The following is a 19,039-nucleotide window of genomic DNA, read 5'->3' as shown; positions in this document are numbered from 1 at the left end:
ATGGAAATCAAGAGTGATGTCAGTTATCAGATTCCATAGCTGTTCCTTGAGCCTCATTTTCTTGGATTTCTCTAAAGAATCAAAATGTTTGTTCTTGTCTATCTCTGGCTACTGTGGTGATATGTCTTTCCTGCTTTCTCTCTCCCTTACTGACCAACTCTTTCCCGTTTTCATCGGCATTTCTCCTTTTGTCCCTTCTCCTCTGGACACATTGGACTATTCATTATCACCCAAATATTATATACACTTTCCATATTCCATGTATGTGTTTATGTACTTGTTGTGTTTCTTCTACCTCTGAAAGTAAAAACCTTTTTCATCCCTTAAGTCTTAGCTCAAATTTCAGCTCTTGTATGAAACTTCATTGAATAATTATCAGTATTCTACTCCTCCTTTTGAAACTCTCAGACCCTTTTATATGTACCTAATCAATAACATATTATTTTCTACATTTTCTTATATTTTTGGTATATGTATTACTTCCATTACTAGACTATCAGTTCTGTGAAAATGGGGGTTTTGTGAGTTTCAAAAGAGTTCACTTGAGAATTTCATCATTTGAATGTAAGCTCAATGTGAACAGAAATATTTACTTCGCTTACTGTTCAATCCTCAACACTTGAGGGAGTGCTTGGCACATACCAGAAACCCAATGAATATTTGTTGAATAAATATACAACATAACACCTAAGATATATGATGATATATATACATATATATGCATATATATGTGATGATTTATAATGATACTATACAAAGTGTTACTGAATTACATTAAAAATTCAAAACATTTGATTCCAAGTGAATGTTCCTTCCTTCAAAGCAAGTGAGCTCTGGAAGTTATGTATTTATGCCCATGAGGCCAGGTCACATATGTGGGACTTTACTCCAAACTAGTTTGTTGAATCATAAAATAGAACTATCTCAGTATCACCCTGTTTTTAACAGAAACAGTATTATCCAACTTAATGTATTGTTTTAATTTGGCTCTCAATTATATGTGGCTGGAGATGAAATCTAAAATCTCTAGCTTTTAGTCACATAAGTCACCTACAAGGTCTCTGGATTTGGGATTGTCATAGAATATACTGAACATATTTCTTGGCAGGTGGAACAATTATTGAAATTTCTCCCTTCCCAACTTCTAAGTTCTGGAGGATTTTGTCCTGGATCCTTTCCTTACAATAATCCCAGATTCCAATCTCTTGGATTCTTTTCTCCCAATGACCTTTCTCATTGATTTACATACTTCAAGTATCATTCTATATCAATGGCTTCCAAATTGATACCTCCTAACTTCTATGTGGACTACCAAACTATAATTTCTAGTAGCCTCTTCTGATATTCATCTAAACTCTTTTTACTTCCCAAATATTTTCCCAGTGGTGACCTCATCCTGTCTTTGCCACTTTAGTAGACTGAACTCAGTCACCCAAGTCATGATGCTAAGATTCATTATGACACCATGTCCTATACTACCTCACCTTTTTCTAAAAGTTCTCTCAAAGACCTGGTTAACTGAAGTTTTTTCGTTTTTGTGTTTTCCTATCATCTTTGAATGGTGAAATTTCTTTAGTAGGTCAATTCCAGCATACAAATAAGCATTGTTCATTTAGAAAAAATGCTGAAAGTTTCAAATATTTATGTGGTAGTTTAACATATGTGGTATAAATTACACATAAGTGTACTTAAATAATTCAAGTTATACTCCATTTATTTGGGTATCAAATGATTTTTTTTCCCTTTAGAAACTTTTATCCCAAAATCAATTTCAAATGAATGCTAAGCAATTTACTATAATCATAAAAGTAGTGTCATTTACTAAAAGTTTTTAATCTTTCACTTAGTTCCATTCCTGCTAGTTCTTTACTACTCTGGGCCTCATTTTGCCTTGCCTTGGACTACTTCCCCAGCTTCCTAAGCGTATCCCTGTCTCCCCAGGCATTGACATAAAAATAATCTCTTTAAAATGAAACTTTGAACTGTTAATTCCTGAACCTCCAATGGCTCCTGGTCAGCTGTCCCATCACTGGGCTTCTCACAACCTCTCAGTCTCATACGCCCCATTCTTAGTCTCACACCTTCCTACTCACATATATCCAACACGTTGTTTCACTTCATCTGTGTTTCTGAGAGTGCCCTGTCATCCTCCCTCCCCAAACATCACTGGGCCAGGAGAGAGAAACATTTTCTGAAGGAACAGTCGGCTCAAATGTCTCCTTCTCCAAGAATTTTCTTTGATCTTCCAAATCTTGTCTGGGTTTTCTTTCTCATGACTGCATGAATACTTAGGGCATATCTCTCACTGCACCAACCTCATGGTTTATATGTCAAGTTTTCTTACTACAGTGTGAGCTCCTTGAGAACCCAGCCAGTGCATTAACTCATCTTTGTATCCCTGGCACAGTTGTTCATTAAAAGAAAAAATAAGTGATTAAATAAATGAGTGAATGAAAATCTCTCCTGGAGCCATCATTCCTTGGTATGCTCAGAAAATATCAGGGTCCCACACTTAGGAGAAGTGTAGATCTTGTGCCCAGACAAGAAATATATGCACCCTTGTGCTTGATGACAAATAACACAGTAGAGTCAATGCCTACATTTGGTATGATACATTTTTTTGAACTTTTAGAGCTTCTGTTCAATATAATTATTTAATATATATAATATATAAACATATTAAATATTTATTCAATATATATGAAAGAATCAAGAATTAAGCTCTCAAGCATAACTGCTTACATCTTTAGATTAATAAGTCAACGAAGTGTGATGACAAATCTGAAATACCTGCTTGGAGACACAGAGGTCTCTCTATCACATGTTATAGGAATGGTATGAAAAGATGCAAAAAGCTCCAGACCAGCAAATTATAAACCTGGAATTAGTACTACCTCTGACTCTAATTGAAGACTCTATTAAAGTCATTGAATCTGTCTGTTTTCTTACAAAACAGGGGAATTATACTTCGGGAATCTTTCTACCCTAATGTTTTGTATATGGCTTTCAAAAGAACAGAGAACCTGCAATAGTAGAACATGTGTTTCAAGTGAAATAATGGAAAATATGTGGAAGAAGCTTAAGACCTATTAACATTATTTTCTCACAGTTCTTAATTAACAGATGAACTGATAACCATTCTAGATTGTCGTAGGTTACAGGCTTACTCCAATTTTCATAGAAGTGTGCATAATATTAATAGAGAATTTTATTTGTAAAAGTGAAAAAAAAATATTGTCCTTCTAAAAAACCATTAAGGGAAAATCCTCTGATTGTATCGGAGTGTTTGAAAGATACAGTAATTCTGGGAAGGGTGCACATGCCCCAAGGCAAAATGAGTTCTTAAAAGTTTGGGAAATACTGTCCCAACATTCCCAAATTGGAGTGTTTTAGCAAAAGTCATTGCTGTGCTTACTAAAAGCAAGAGAATCTCAAAATCACATTGAGTCTATAGTAAATCATGCAACACTTGTTAGGGAGGCTTTACGATGAGAACAAATGTGAGGGTGATAAAATCTCTCTATTTTCATGAGAAAATACCAGCTGCTGGATTCTAGAAGCAGATGTTTGCACACGACAAAAAGAGATGTCATTGAAACTTTTAAAGTTAGGTGAACTATGGGACATTTGCAAAGTTTGGTAATCAAAAATAAGCAGAAGCTGCTCACAGTTCAGGGAATATTTTATCCAGTAAAATGTAAAGCCAAATGAATTCTGCAAGTCCTAAAAGACAGCATAAGAAGGTGAAAAAGTTGATACTAAGGTGCTCTTAAAAAATGCAGTCCAATAAAAACGTATAGGGCTTGAAAATAATAATTCTTGGAAAATAATACAATTTCTTAAATGCCACATACCTGAATCATAAAGCAGCAGTGCCTTTAAAAATTTGTAAGTGATTTCTTCCTGGCATTAAATATTCAACAGTTCCTTCTCCCCACCCCCATATATGGCAGTAATTTTCCATTTCCTTCCTAAGACAAATTGACTATTAGTAAGTTTACAGCAGTATTTCTTTAAAAATTATTTTCAGAGATTGCGAGATGGCTGCTGAGGGGATGGACGTCGCCATCACCTCCGTGTCCTTACTTAGGTAGAAGCGATTTGCTATTGCCTGTCATGGGAAGGTCTGGGAAAAGACACTGATGGGTTGGAAGGGTCCGGGCTGCAGTAACCACAGTGCAGCATAGAAAACAGAATGGAAGCTTGAGAATGAATATAAAAGTACTATCCTGGTACTTTCCTATTTCGGGTCAGTTCTAGGGGAAATTGCAAAGTAGGTCAAGATTGTGTTCAGTGTCCTAATCCTGTCTCAGTAACCCCCTCCCAAATCCTGGGTGCATGGTTCCACTCCTATTTTGGTGGACAAGAGCTTCACCTTCTATTCTCCCATTTCCCTGCTACTTCTTCTTTTTTTTTTTTTTTTTTTTTTAAAAGATTTTATTTATTTATTCATGAGAGATAGAGAGAGAGAGAGAGAGAGAGGCAGAGGCAGAGGGAGAAGCAGGCTCCCCGCGGAGCAGGGAGCCCGATGCGGGACTCGATCCCAGGACCCTGGGATCATGACCTGAGCTGAAGGCAGACGCTTAACCGACTGAGCCACCCAGGCGTCCCTCCCTGCTACTTCTTCTTTAAATCATTCCTTCACGGCAAAGTATAGGTTGTGGAAACTTTTTTTTTTTTTTTTAAGATTTTACTTATTTATTTGCCAGAGAGAAAGAAAGACCCCACAAGCAGGGATAGTAGCAGGCAGAGGGAGAAGCAGGCTCCCCTTCCCTCTGAGCAAGGAGCCCGACGTGGGACTCAATCCCAGGGCCCTGGGATCATGACCTGAGCCCAAGGCAGACCCTTAACTGACTGAACCACCCAGGTGTCCCTAGGTTGTGGAAACTTTAAACTGTTTCCTTTCTAGACATAATTAGAAATATGGTGAAACTGCAGTCATTCTGCAGTAAATTAGGGAGGAAGATTTGAAGGAGTGGGGCTCAGAGCCTTGTCAAACTCTGAAATCACCTAACAAATACCGCAGTCCTTTAAACTAGCCTAATCCTGTTTTGAATATGGGGCCCACAAGCAAAATTCAAGGACTGACTTGAAGAAAAAAAAAAAAAAAGGAACAACAACAACAAAAACAACAACAAAAATCCATTAGCTTTAGTTTTTGTAGTTTTCCAGAATGTCCTCTGGGAAGAGGGAAGGCAACCCTTAAGATGTAATTTAGCTTTAAATTGAATTCACTGGAGCAAATCTGGCTTATTTGGTATTTCTATTATTCTCAACTTTCTACTGATTTTATATTTATTAGATTTTAATCAGGGATTCGTTGTGAAATGTTTTGTACCCAGAATGTAATTTAAGAAGTCAGGTTTTCTAGCAGAAGCGAAAGGACTGGGGAAGCACAGAATTGAATAGGAAAAAAAATATATATATAAGGCAATTAAATAAAAGGAGAAATGAGAAAGAATTTGAAAGAAGCAACTCCTGAGGATCAGAAAAGTCCTGGAATCCAGTTACAGAGGGAGGGACCAACAGGGGTCCCCTAAGAGGAGCGTTAGATTCCCTAATGGTGATCCTTCCACTGCCATGGCTGGCAAAAGCTGTCAACACTTACAATGTGCGATGCTAGTCCACTAGCTTCTGGCTTCAAGAACCTGGTTTCAGTCAACTATAAAGATAGCAGAAGACTGATTATCTTTGAAAAATTGAACACTGCACATTTATTATTTGGGAATCAGTACAGACTATTGAATTTTAGGGAAGGCTTACTAAATCTTTTTAAAGGAGAAAAAGTTATTGCTAACAAGCAAAATACTTTGCCAAGTGGACAGAAATTCAGAGGTACAGGTACTTCTTTAAAGAAGTCAAAGTGGACTGCTTTACCTACCTACCTACCTACCTACCTACCTACCTACTTACTTAGAATTAATATTTGACAAAGGGAGTATGGAGACAATCTAATTGACAAATAGAGAAGCGGGCACAAAAATGCAAACAAATAGAAAGAAACTAAGTACATTCTTTGAGAATTTTTTAAAATCCCAATAAGAGAAACTAAAATAACTTCTTTCTATTTAGAGGATTTATTAGTATAAAATCCTTAAAGCTATCCCCAGTTTAGTGCCGTGTATCACCCCTTCAATTAACATCCCAAATTCCCCTATTTGCTAAAAAAGTGAGTAACATATACTAGTGCTGTATATTTGGGATGATTCAGCTGATGGAAGCAAAAAAACACAGTTATCAGGAATAGAACAAATGGGAAGAATCTGCGCAAAAGAGAAGAAAAAAGTAATATTTGAACTAATAATGTGAAATCTCAAAGGCCTAAGTCATTTGCAGAGAAAAACCATTATTAGCACAGAAAGTTCCATTGAAAATGTGAAGATTATTTTTGGAATGATTCTAATTTCTAAGTTAAAGAAATATTTTGATTTAGAAATAGAACGTTATTTTTCTTAATAGAAAAAATTTAAACAAGGAAAGAAGCTAACTAAATTAATATAAAATTGTAAAATATAATATGCTACTGATTTTTTAATTGAAATGTGTTAAAGCACTACTACAAATTTTTAGGAAGAGAAAAAGACTCATAAGCAGGTTTCTTTTTGTTTAGCTTTTGGTTTCTTTCTCCTTAGAGGAAATTTATTTTTGTTTCTTAGGAGATTTTTAAAGGTATTAAAAATTAGGTTTAATATTTGAAATCCGACATGAGATAATTGCTTAAATACGGCTGTCATCATCTTTCATCTGTAAAGAAAATTATTTTTTATAGGTGTGCATTGAATTAATTTGGCATTGCTTCTCATGACGCTTTTCAAATAAATTAACAGAGTACATTGACCAAGACAATGGCTGATTGCTTCTTCAAACATTTTAAAATTATTTCTGAGTAAACTGTTCATTACGTGAATAGTATAAAGCACTGGGTAAGAGGAGGGCTCTGAAGGCATATCATTTTATTTCTAATGCCGACTTCACTACTTACAGCTATAGAATATTGAAAAAATTTCTTAATATCTAGTAAATGTGAGAGTAACACTATTTACCTATTTATGAATGCAATGAAAACTAAATAGGATAATAAGTTTTAAGTACTGAATAATTCATTCCATGCATATGAGCTATTTTGATGTTCTCCCCTAAGGTTTGCATACATGAACTCAGGTTTTAACTTACTCTTCAATGTTTATTTGATATCTAGTAATAAAAATGAATCAGATTGTCTATTTGGAACAAATTCTCCCATTTGGAAACAAAGTTGTATAGAAAAGACACAAATTTTGGCTATATCTAGACCTAAGATAAAACTCCAACCTGCTGAGCAGGCTAATAAATTTCTCATAAGCTCAGTTTTCTTACATGTAGGATAAAAATGATAAATATTTTAGAGTTTGCAGGTTAAATAAGCTAACATTGAAATGCAGCTAGCACTGTTTATAGTAAATAGTAAAAACCCAGTAAATGCTAGTCTCCACCTCCAATCTAGATAAGTAGATAGATAGGTGTAAACATGGATTCATGAAAGAAAGAAAAAAGGAAGAAAGAAAGAAAGAAAGAAAGATGAAGGAAAGATGAAGGAAAGAAAGAAAGAAGGAGGAAAGGAAGGAAGGGAAAAAAATGACGGACATAGAGATAGATAAGATGAGAGTTGGAGGTAAATGAGAGAGAAGAGAGATGAGAGAGGGGAAGGGGGAGACAGAGAGAGAGAGACAGAGGAGAAGGAGAGAGCGATCTCCCATCTCTACTAGTTACATACAGTTTCTTGAAGGCAGGCTCCAAGTCAAATTTATTTTTGATGTTCCTAAAGAATCTAACTTTCCTCATGTATTGAAAGGATTTATAGATATTTATTAAACAAATGAATTAATAAACAGTCAAACAACCAATGAAATTCTACTTTAGCTAATCCTCCAAAATCATGTTTTAAAGTAGAGGTCAGTATCTCTCCTATAATTCATAGATTATCTAAATGTGGCTTTCAGGTTCCTAATAACTTTCCCATATTTATTAATAAGGACATGTGGAAACTACTTGTTTTAGAGGAGACATTTGCATTAGCATTCTCACTCTTAGACTAGCAATTGTTTTATGTGTAACATTAACTAAAATGTATGACAAATATATGTTCTTCTAAGAACAACAGCCATCTTCCTAAGGTATTATTTTCTAATATCAAAATTGAAAAAACAGATTTTCAGTATAAATTACATCTTCAGACATGAATGAAACCCCTTCCTTTTTCTATAAGGGTCCTTACCCCTTCCCATCAAATACATTGCTCACTTGGTTGATAAAAAATATTTAGAGTTAATGTGAACAGCATATAAGCTTTTTTTGATTCAAAAAGTTTCTCATAAAGATATAATAAATGCAAACTATTTACTAACTCTATGCGGCTTTACTAAAAGTAGTCAATGCATTATCTGTCAATCACTTTATTACACACATAAATGAGTCTATGTTAGGTTCTGTATTCACATATCAAGATCCAACAACCCATTATTTAAAATTTGTCTAAAAAATTAACATATTATAATATGACATAGTCAAAACCCATCAAAATCATTTAAGTCACTTCGAGTGAACATTCAAATTTGTAGGAATTATGAATATTCCGTAAGCATTCAAATACCTTTTACTGAAAATAATTTAAAACGCAATATTGCATTGTTAGACAGAAAGTTGCTATGGTATATTTGGCAGTTATAACTTATCAAAAGAAGGCTTTTTGGGAGACCAACCTTAAATTAAATCCAGCATAATTATATTCAGTGCAGAAATTTAAATATATATTATACTGAACATATGTATTTATCTCTGTATTGAATTTATATATGTGTGAACATATGTATTAAAATTTCAACATGATTTGAGAAATTAATAAACATGGTATCTGTTGAAGTATGTGTGATATGACAGACTGCACTACAGGCAAAAATTTACTTTCTATGAATTGTCAATCAAGAAACGACTTAGAAAAATAAATGACTATGTCACATAGTTTAAATGTAGTTTCTCATTAAAAAACTGAAATAATAAATATTAGGTATATTTAAATACCATTAGTATTTTGAAAACTAATATTAACAAATATAACATGCATTTGTAATTCTGAAATCTGGTTTATACAATAGTTCTTTTCATTTTTTATAATGAAACATAAAAACTTATTCCCAGGGTCTAAGTCTTACATGTAAGAGTTCCTTATTTCTCTTTGGGTGAATCATTAGCAAATATTTCATTGTGTTTGAAACAATAAAAACATCAAAACTAATAAAAAGGCATATCAAACAAATAAATTGAAGATAGATTTTTAGAAAAAAAAATATGTATTTATTAAGAAGTGTTTCTTTTTTATATCTCTATCAGGGTCAACAAGTACATGTTTATTTGACATCCATGCAGATTTAGATGTAATTCCAAAACAGGAGCCAAAACTCTGGCTTCGCTGTAATTTGACTCTTGAAAAACGACTCTGAAGCTCAAATTCACACTAAAAATAAACAAACATTGCTAAGAGCTACAAAATTCCAATCAGGTTTTCATTTTACCTAAAAGTGGTGAATTTACTAAATTTAATCTTGTAAATTAGTATATTAAGATGTGCATATCTAGCTAATACATGCCCTATTTTCCTTGTTAATAAAACACAAAATGGGAAAGGTTAGGAAATGTCCATAAAGATCCGAACAATAGGGGCGCCTGGGTGGCTCAGTTGGTTAAGCAACTGCCTTCGGCTCAGGTCATGATCCCGGAGTCCCGGAATCGAGTCCCGCATCGGGCTCCCTGCTTGGCGGGGAGTCTGCTTCTCCCTCTGATCCTCCCCCTCTCATGCTCTCTGTCTCCCATTCTCTCTCTCAGATAAATAAATAAAAAATCTAAAAAAAAAAAAAAAAAAAGATCCGAACAATCTAGTGACTTTGGTCAAGTTCTCATTTTAAGAAGATTACAGACTAATATCCATGGTCTTCCTTTTTCTGTCGTTACTGAGGTATTGAATAGCTGCTTTCTGTCTGGGACAAGCTCGGGATTTGCTGTTTCTTTTGATATATTATCAATGGTCCATTCCACCGTGATAAACTGCAACTCTAGTACTAATAGGTTTATAATGACTGCTTAAGCTTTACACTTTGCAAGCATTGGAAGGCGTCACTCACCTTGTTCAAGTGGTTGGCTTTTAGCTGAAGTCGTTTTCATCTTGAGTGCCTCCCTAACAGACATGTCACAGCAGGAGCCTTTGTTAGTGTCTTGGTCACTGTCAGCCTGATCACTGTCCCCGTGCCCACTGTCTCTCAGGCTGGCTCTTTCTGGGTCCTTAAACGTGGAGCTACTGAAATACATATAAAGAAAAAGAAGAGAAAGTGTTGTCTCTACGAGTTTGAATCTGAAGGGTAGTCTCTTGCAAAGCAATTTTGACACGAATGCAAATGGGGAAGCCGAGAAAGTTATTTAACAGGCCTTACCTTTGAACAAACTGCTGCCTGCTGCCCATGTAATTGGGCTCTGCGGGAAAATTGTCTGTCTGCGAAAGAGAAGGAAAAAAATACGTATAGTTGTACACTGGACAAATCTCCTGCGGAGCAACAAGATTTCCTAGTGGAAAAATGATTAATAATTCAAAAATTCCCTTAATCTTCAGATTTGTACATTTTAATTAAACTGGAAATTGCTGACATGTAATTATGTACTCAGAACAATTAAATGATTCCGGTCCACAAATTACCTGTTAAAGTAAACAATGAGCCTGTCATAACTGGCATTTTCTGTTCCTACCAGGATGGATCGCACTGTCTGTGTAGTTTCATTACTTAGATATTAAGATTGAACATTTGTGGGAGGTGTGGAAAAATGACCTAATTTCTCCATATTAAAAGTGTGAATTATTTAATAATACTCATTTTTAAACATAATGACATCATCTGCTGGGATTCTATGCCCTCCTTGATGTAATATCACTTAAAGTCATCCATTCCTGAATTAAGAGATACAGGGCCTTTACTTCAAATTTTGCCAAAAACAATTACAAGCATGGCACATGTGGCTGAACTCATCTCTATAATTCGTCCTCGACTACACTCCTAGTATGGCATTGAACTCGAACTAGACAGTGGAAAAGGGTGTTACTTCTGGTTATTAAAAACAAAGTAAAATAAAAACAAGGAATAAAATGTTACTTAAAATATTGAGAGTAAAGACATTGAGAAACCAGGCTTGTTTTTGTGGATGTTTTTACTGCTTCCAAACTGATGTGGAGGGCTGCCAAAAAGAACTGAATTCTCCTTGTATCATGGAACAGAGTCTTTTGGGAGAAAGATACTAGATCTTTCATAGATCTCCCTATACTGTACATTCATACACATCACTTCTTCTTGCAGCTGACTCAGCGACAAAGGTTCTCCTGTTTTCTGCATCACTTCATATCACACCATTGTGCTCTGAAGCAGCTACGGATTCGTGCAAGATCATCCGGCATGCAAGTGTCAGTGACACAGGAGCATGCAATTCATGAAGAAGAGGGCCCAAGGTAAGGCTTAATGTAGTACAATATGTGTTTTCCTTATAAATAAAGCTAATTTAAACTAACAGTACCCTTTTTTCTTCCCATGGAATAATTTAATTTTGTGGCTTTCTTAAACTATTACTGGAAAGAAAAAAAAACAGATATGTTAAGAGTAATAGCTAAAAGTACTACCTAAGTTTCACTGTCTGTTAAAAGTTGGGGGACAAGAAATACCCTCATAAATTTCTTAATCTATAGTCTTTTTCTGTTGTTGTTCAAATGACCTTTATCAAAGTGCAAAGATGAAGGTAAACAAGGTCAATACATTTCTCACTTCTAATCCACTTTAACTAGTAGTTGGTAGCAGACATTTTTCATTAAAATGTTTTATTAGTTTTTAGATTCTGTGAAGCACCTTAATTTTTCTTTCCATAATGGCAAACTATCAATTCTTTTTTTTTTTTAAAGATTTTATTTATTTATTTGACAGAGAGAGAGACACAGCGAGAGAGGGAACAAGCAGGGGGAGTGGGAGAGGGAGAAGCAGGCTTCCCGCGGAGCAGGGAGCCCGATGCGGGGCTCCATCCCAGGACCCTGGGATCATGACCTGAGCTGAAGGCAGACGCTTAACAACTGAGCCACCCAGGCGCCCCAAACTATCAATTCTTAAGGATAATGATCTTCTAGTAAAAATAATAGTGGAGGGGGCGGGGGAGAGGCGCCTGGGTGGCTTAGTTGGTTAAGCGTCAGACTCTTGATATCAGCTCAGGTCTTGATCTCAGGGTCGTGAGTTCAAGGCCCAAACTTAAAAAATTAAATTAAATTAAATTAAATAATAGTGGAAAACAACACTGGGGCAAAATGTTTGCAAAAGAATTTTGCCAATTTTTAAAACTACAATTACTTAAAAACTCCACTTTTTAACTTAATAAAATCTGTTGAATTGGTCAAAAACATGTATGCAAACCATTATGGTTGTCAGTTAAAGACTAAGCCATGAGTATATTAGAACAATTCAGAAAAACAGAATCATGGGTATTAAGGAGAGGGTAAAATGTGAAGTGAAAGTGGAAACTCTAGTTTTCTTAAGTGCTATTATAAGTAACCTTGTGACTTTAATGGCTTTAATTAGGTGGAACATGACAGAATATGGATCCCTATTCAGTTAGACACAGGGAGACAGACTGGGAAACTTCCCTTCCTCTGTTCTAATAGGGACATATCTGAAAGTGTTTGCCTATTCCTAAAGTTCTAAACAGCTCTGATAAAATACAGGACTTAAATGAAGAAATAGAACACATTTCCCCACTGAATGAAGAGTTATTTTTAAATTTTAAATTATGTGTATGTGTGTGCATGTGCATGTGTGTATGTATGTTTGCATGTATGCATCAGAGTGTTTGATGAACACTGAGCAAGAGTATTGCTATCAAATGTTATTTTGATGAAAATAGAAACATGAGAGGAAGTCATAAAAAAAGGGATTTTAGAAAAAAAAAGATGAGAAAAATAAAAGTAGAGAGAAAGGCAAGAGAAAAATAGAGAAGAGAAAGAGAGAAACAAAAAGGTATATATACTGTGGAGGAATGAGGGTGGAGAGAGGTAAAAAGGAATGTAAAAGGAAAAAAAAAGAAAGAAATGTTGGTTTATTATCGGAGAATTTCACAAAGTACAACTTTTAAAAATTTGCAGCTTAATAAGTAGCAGAATATCAGAAGTTTACTAATAATGCCTGCATTTATCCATTAAAATAGGTAGAGGGGCGCCTGGGTGGCTCAGTCGTTAAGCGTCTGCCTTCAGCTCAGGTCATGATCCCAGGGTGCTGGGATGGAGCCCCACATCGGGCCCTCTGCTCAGTGGGAGGCCTGCTTCTCCCTCTCCCACTCCCCCTGCTTATGTTCCCTCTCTCGCTGTGTCTCTCTCTGTCAAATAAATAAAATCTTTAAAAATAAAATAAAATAAAATAGGTAGAAACATGAGAAATTGTATGTGTGTTTATAATTACTGTAATGAAATAGCCATTTGGCCTTTAACAAACATATAATTAACTCACTATAAAACCCACACTGGTTTTAATATAGAAAATCACATTTTCATTATCCAGACTCCAAAGGTGTCAGAAAACTCATTTAAAATAATCTGAATATAAAATAACTGTATTTGCATAGAAAAATGAAAATAGACCCAAAACAAAAGCCATATGTACCACAGCATCATTTAATTTAGAAATAGAAGGGCTTTAAGATATTTTCCAATAATGTACTCTAAAAATTTAGTTCTACCTTGCACATGTCTAAATCTTAACTTTTAAGTCTAAGAAGAAAGTAAAATTCAAGGTCAGACATTTGAAGCTTTTTAGGTCTCAGCAGAGTAATTAAATATGAATATTTGTAACTCTTGAAAACTTTATCCTCTTCCATACAAACTAATCATACAAACTAATATTTTCCCTTCAAACTCAACTTGAATGCAGTAACCTTTACTTTTAAAACATATAATTTGTTTATTATTTTTTTAAAAATACCTGGAATTTGTAGGTCGTTACATAAAAGTTCCAAAATAAACACCTTAAAAACTTTAGAATATGATGATCTTTTTAATCTATTTCAGTCAAGATACAAAGACAGAAGTTGGGGGATTTTTTAGTGATTATTTGCTCATAACAAAACAGATATGAACTATCTTATCAAACTGAGTCCACCCTCCTAGTTTGACTTCTTTGTTTTACTGTTATTTTGTTTGCTGAATATGAAAACTTAGATATTCTTTACTTTCCTTTGTACAGAAAACACAAAGAAATAAGCAAGTAATCACTTAAACAGACACACAAAGTGGATAAGCCTGCATGATATGAAGGGTTTCTTTGATTATTTGCCTCTATGTATTTCTCCAAAAGTACTCAGTAGATTGTAGTCAATTTATAAATGATATTGAAAATCAGAATTTTTGTCAGCAGTAGTCAATAATAAACTATTCCTAAAGTATATCAGAATGTGTATTTATATGGTCTACAATTTGCTCATCCTATTATAAATCTAGAAAACAAATCATAAAAACAAGCGTCCATGAGGAAGACCAAAAGGAAGCACCTACTGAAACTGAGCCATATTGGCTGAAATTAGGTAAGTTCTTTATTTGTGGAAGTAGATTAATTTGATATGACCACTTACAAGTGCCTAAGAAAGTTGAGTTGAAAATGGATAGTAAAAGGAGTCAAATAGATTTTTTTACTATTAAAATAGTAAAAATAGAAAATTTTAAAATATATAAAGCATTTGATAAAAGTCATCATCTATTAATGATAAAAATTCTCAGCAAAGTCAGAGTAGAAGGAAACTTCCTCAACTGTATATAGAGCATCTAAAATAAAAAAAAAAAGTATAACTAACATCATGCTTACTAGTGAAAGACTGAAAGTTTTCACCCTTGGCTTTCACCACTTTTATTCACCATAGTACTAAAAGATCCAGTAAGTTCAAAAGGCAAGAAAAAGAAATAAAGGATAAATTAAAAAGGAAGGGGAAAATTTTCAGTTATTCTATTCACACATAATATTGTTTAGGCAGAAAAAAAGAAGGAATCAAAACAAACAAATCACAAACAAAACTTCTTAGAACCAATAAATAGCTAAAGTTGCCATAGTCAAGGTCATCACACAAAAATCAGTCATATTTCTATATTCTAGCAACGAACTATAGAAAACCAAAATTTCAAAAGCAATACATTTATCATAGTTCCCTTAGAATCAAATGCTTAGCAAATAAATATTCTCAAATAACAAGTACAGAATCTGTATCCTGAACATGACAAAAAATGATGAAATAAATCAAAGAACACCTAAATAGATGAAGAGATATATTGTGTTAGTGGAGTGGAAGACTCAACATGGTAAAGATGTCAATGTTCCTCAAATAATCTATACATGTAACATAGTAACATTCACATTTACAGCATGATTTTATGTAAATATAGACAAGATTCTAAAATTTGTAACAAGAAGCAAAGTGACTGTAATAGGCAAAATAGTTTTGAAAAAGAATAAAGTTGAAGGAATTACACTATCTATTTTGAGACTTACTATGAAGCTACACTAATCAAGACAATGTAGTACTGTAGACAGAAAAGACACATAGATCAATAGAACAGAAGAGACTGCCCATAAGTAGCCCATAGAAATATGGCCAATTGATTTTTGACAAAGTTGCAAAGGCAATTCAATAGATAATTCAATAGAAATAAACCTTAACCTATACCTCACATTTATATATATACATACATATGTGTATATATACATATGTCAAGATGGATCACACGTCTAAATGTAAATGCAAAACTATAAAACTTTAGAAGGAAACTTAGCAGAAAATCTTTGCGACCTGACATTTGGCAGAGTTCTTAGACATGATACCAAAAAAGCATAATCCATAGAATAAAAAAGACCCAAACTGACACAGCAATTTGGCATTTACCTTAAAGAAATGTAAATTAGACTCACATGAAAGATTTGTACATAAATATTTACAGGAGCTGTTTTTGTCAAAACTGGAGTCAGCTCAGATATCTTTCAATAGGTAAACAGACTGTGGTGCATGCATGCAATGGAAAACTATTTAGCAATAAAAAAATGAACTAGTGATGTAATAACATGCATGAATCTCAAAAGCATTTTGGTTGAGTGAAAGAAGCCAGTCTCAAAAAATTGCATACAGGATGATTCCATTTATAAAACTTCTCAAAAAAGAAAATATCAAAAACTGTTACGACAAAGAACTGATCAATGGATGCCAAGGTTTAAAGTTGACTACAGATATAGCATAAAGAAGCTTTTTAGGGTGATAGAACTATTTAGTATCCTGATTATGGTGGTGGTTTCATGAAGTTTTATATATACATGATTAAAAATACATAGAACTCTACACTCAAAAAAGGGTTCATTACTATATCCTAATAAAAGGTAATTCCAAATTAAATCTAAAATGACATCTGCATGTCATATATACTGAAGATCCTTCCATCTCAAAGAAGATTATAAAACTACAAGCTCTTTTATTAAATAACTACAATAAAGAATGTTTCTGAACTTTGTCTTTTAAAATTACACAAAGCCAACTTTTAAAACCTATGTAGAAATTCCATATTCATTTGGACAGACTACAAATGGATTCAGATATAAAGATCTATTTAGCCACACTAGCAAACCCAAGCAACAGTTCTATAAGACATCCACCTTAATATGAATTATTTAGCTAAATTTTCATTTATTTCAAAGATGTTTTTCTTGTGTGCAGTTCCCGTTTTCCCAGCCATAACATAAATACTTCAAATGAAGTTTGCAGACTGCATTTATTGCAAAGGAACAGCTTTTTTTTTTCTTCTTTTAAGTAGGCCCCATGCCCAATGTGCAACTTGAACTTGTGACCCTGAAATCAAGAGTTGCATGCTTTACCGACAGAACCAGCCAAGCACCCAAACAACGGAACAGTTTTTAGTTTAGTTTTGTTTTGTTTTTATTTCAATGCAGGAAAGAAACATGGCTACATTTTGAAGAACTGGGATCCATCCTCAGAAACGGTGAGCTTTTAAATTTAGAAAATGCCTTGTAAATTGATTCTACATTTGGAAGTGAATAGAATATCTTTGTAAAGACTCTAAAGACATTTAATTGAAATGATTAGTATCTAAGATGTACTGAAGTGTATGCAAAATATCATCAAAATAATTTTGCAACTTTGGTGGTAAAATTAGGATATACTATTTAAAATGTGTGGTTTTATATTTTATATGAGATAATATATGAAAATTTCTTAGTTATCGAATACAATTCTTGTTATAACTTTTACATTAAAAAATCCTACATGCAGCACTGTAATAATCATGAAATAGTGATAAGTGGGTGTAAGTCTGGGCAATTTTAAAACACTATTTGGATTTCTAGAAAATGAGACAACTGTGGGATGAGAAAAATAAAGACCTCATCTCTTTGAGTCTCATTTCTAATTAATTTCCAAGAAAAAAATATCAGAATACTATTTTCCAAAAGTATTCCTGCAAAAGGAAGAGAGAAAAATAATTCAAGAATTAGGAAAATGGATTGTACAGTTAGTTTTCACCATCGTAGATGCTATTTCAGTAAATTCTAGAATTCAATCTGTGATTAGTGCAATCACTATGTGATATATATATATATACACAATACCTTGGTGCTAATTTGCCAGTATTCTCTTATATTTCCCATTACAGAGTCATGGGGCAGTCAGGAAATTTCTTATGGAGAAAACAATTTTTGACAAACCAAACAGCTCTGGCATTTCCAGAATCACTGACGTGGAAACATAGGGAGCAGTGGTTCCTAAACTGCTGGTATCCTTGATATCCTTTTACCTTTTTACGTCTGTTTCTTTATCGAAGAGGAGACCTTTGAGACAGAGGCTCAGTGGGTAAATTCATTCCACAAACATACCTTTAGCTTGGACCCTAGGCAATATTTTAAAAATCCAGCATTCAACAATGTAAAATTCACAGTATCTGAGATCTGATCAGGAATTATAAGGTATGCAATAAACTAGGAAAATATAATCCGTGGCTGGGAGAAAATCAATAAAAACAGATCCAGGCATGAAAAATATGATGGAATTAACCAAAAAGAATCTTAAAAATCTGTTAGAATATTAAAAATATGGTCAAGAACATGAAAGCATGAACTTGAGAGTGTCTCCTTAAATTTTGAGCCCTCAGTACCTCCCCTGTATCATCTTCATCTTGGGCCTCAAGGAGAGAAGTAGATGATACAAAAAAAGACCCAAATGTAACTTGTAAAAGTGAAAACTACAATATTTGAGATTAAAAAATACACTAAATAGGACTGACAGCAAATTAGATACTGAAGAAGAAAAGATGCAGTATTTTGTACCAAGTTCTAAAAGCATTTGCCTCAATAATTTTATATATATAATGTTAAATTTATCCTTAGCGTTTGTACAAGTTTTACATATTTGTGTCAACATTGTCTTTTTAAATTTGTAATATACTAGAAAGTAGAGACAGGTATGTCAAATACAAGAAGGATCTCCCAAAGGTTGCAATACAAATATGAAGAAAGTTTTAATTCTAGAGGTATTGATTTAGAATACCTCTAGAATACCTTTTCTTTTTCTTGTTAAAGAAAAGTGAAAGCATGTCCTTAACTCTTTGAAGTCATCATTAAGAGAGAACTTATTTCTTGCAGACGAATTTGGGGTTGGATGTGTAGTTACGGTGTTAAATCATATCATTATAACTTCAGCTATACTAAGATGATCAGTGTTTTCCTGCTTCAGAGGTATAGGGGACTGGAATTTTGAAAGTTCTTTTGAATTAGGGACATAAGGTTGACTGCATATATTGATGCCATTCGGTTGAAAACAAAGCCAAACAAGTTGAACTTTTCCCTTAATTCAAGGGCACTGCTTTTCATATTGATAGTGAGCATTCTCTTTGCAGCAGACTGAACACAAGGGAGAGTTAAGAGGTGAATAATTCACTTTAAGCCTTTTCTTTTTTTTT

General features: G+C 33.9%; 1 protein-coding gene and 1 long non-coding RNA gene across 3 annotated transcripts in view; one reads left to right on the top strand and one right to left on the bottom strand.

Annotated features, from left to right (window-relative positions):
- The window catches only part of PCDH17 (protocadherin 17), a 99,376-nt gene that overhangs the window by 51,758 nt on the left and 28,579 nt on the right, over positions 1-19,039 (bottom strand). Inside the window, exons 2-3 of one of the 2 annotated variants that reach the window (XM_031027590.2) lie at positions 10,461-10,519; positions 10,155-10,324 (exon numbers count right to left, since the gene is read on the bottom strand). In XM_031027590.2, coding sequence (XP_030883450.1) covers positions 10,155-10,324; positions 10,461-10,519 — 229 coding nt within the window. Of the gene's footprint in view, positions 1-10,154; positions 10,328-10,460; positions 10,520-19,039 lie in introns of both variants that reach the window. The other variant, XM_031027582.2, reaches the window with a different exon arrangement.
- Positions 17,020-19,039, top strand: part of LOC145720660 (uncharacterized) — an 8,534-nt gene continuing 6,514 nt past the window's right edge. The window contains exon 1 of the long non-coding RNA XR_014143805.1: positions 17,020-17,068. This is a non-coding gene — a long non-coding RNA (uncharacterized LOC145720660). The remainder of the gene's footprint in view (positions 17,069-19,039) is intronic.

This window comes from Leptonychotes weddellii, chromosome 3 (assembly GCF_054177405.1).
Source record: "Leptonychotes weddellii isolate Sample4059 chromosome 3, ASM5417740v2, whole genome shotgun sequence".
Classification (NCBI taxonomy): Eukaryota; Metazoa; Chordata; class Mammalia; order Carnivora; family Phocidae; genus Leptonychotes; species Leptonychotes weddellii.
This window is presented reverse-complemented; position numbering and strand designations above follow the sequence as displayed.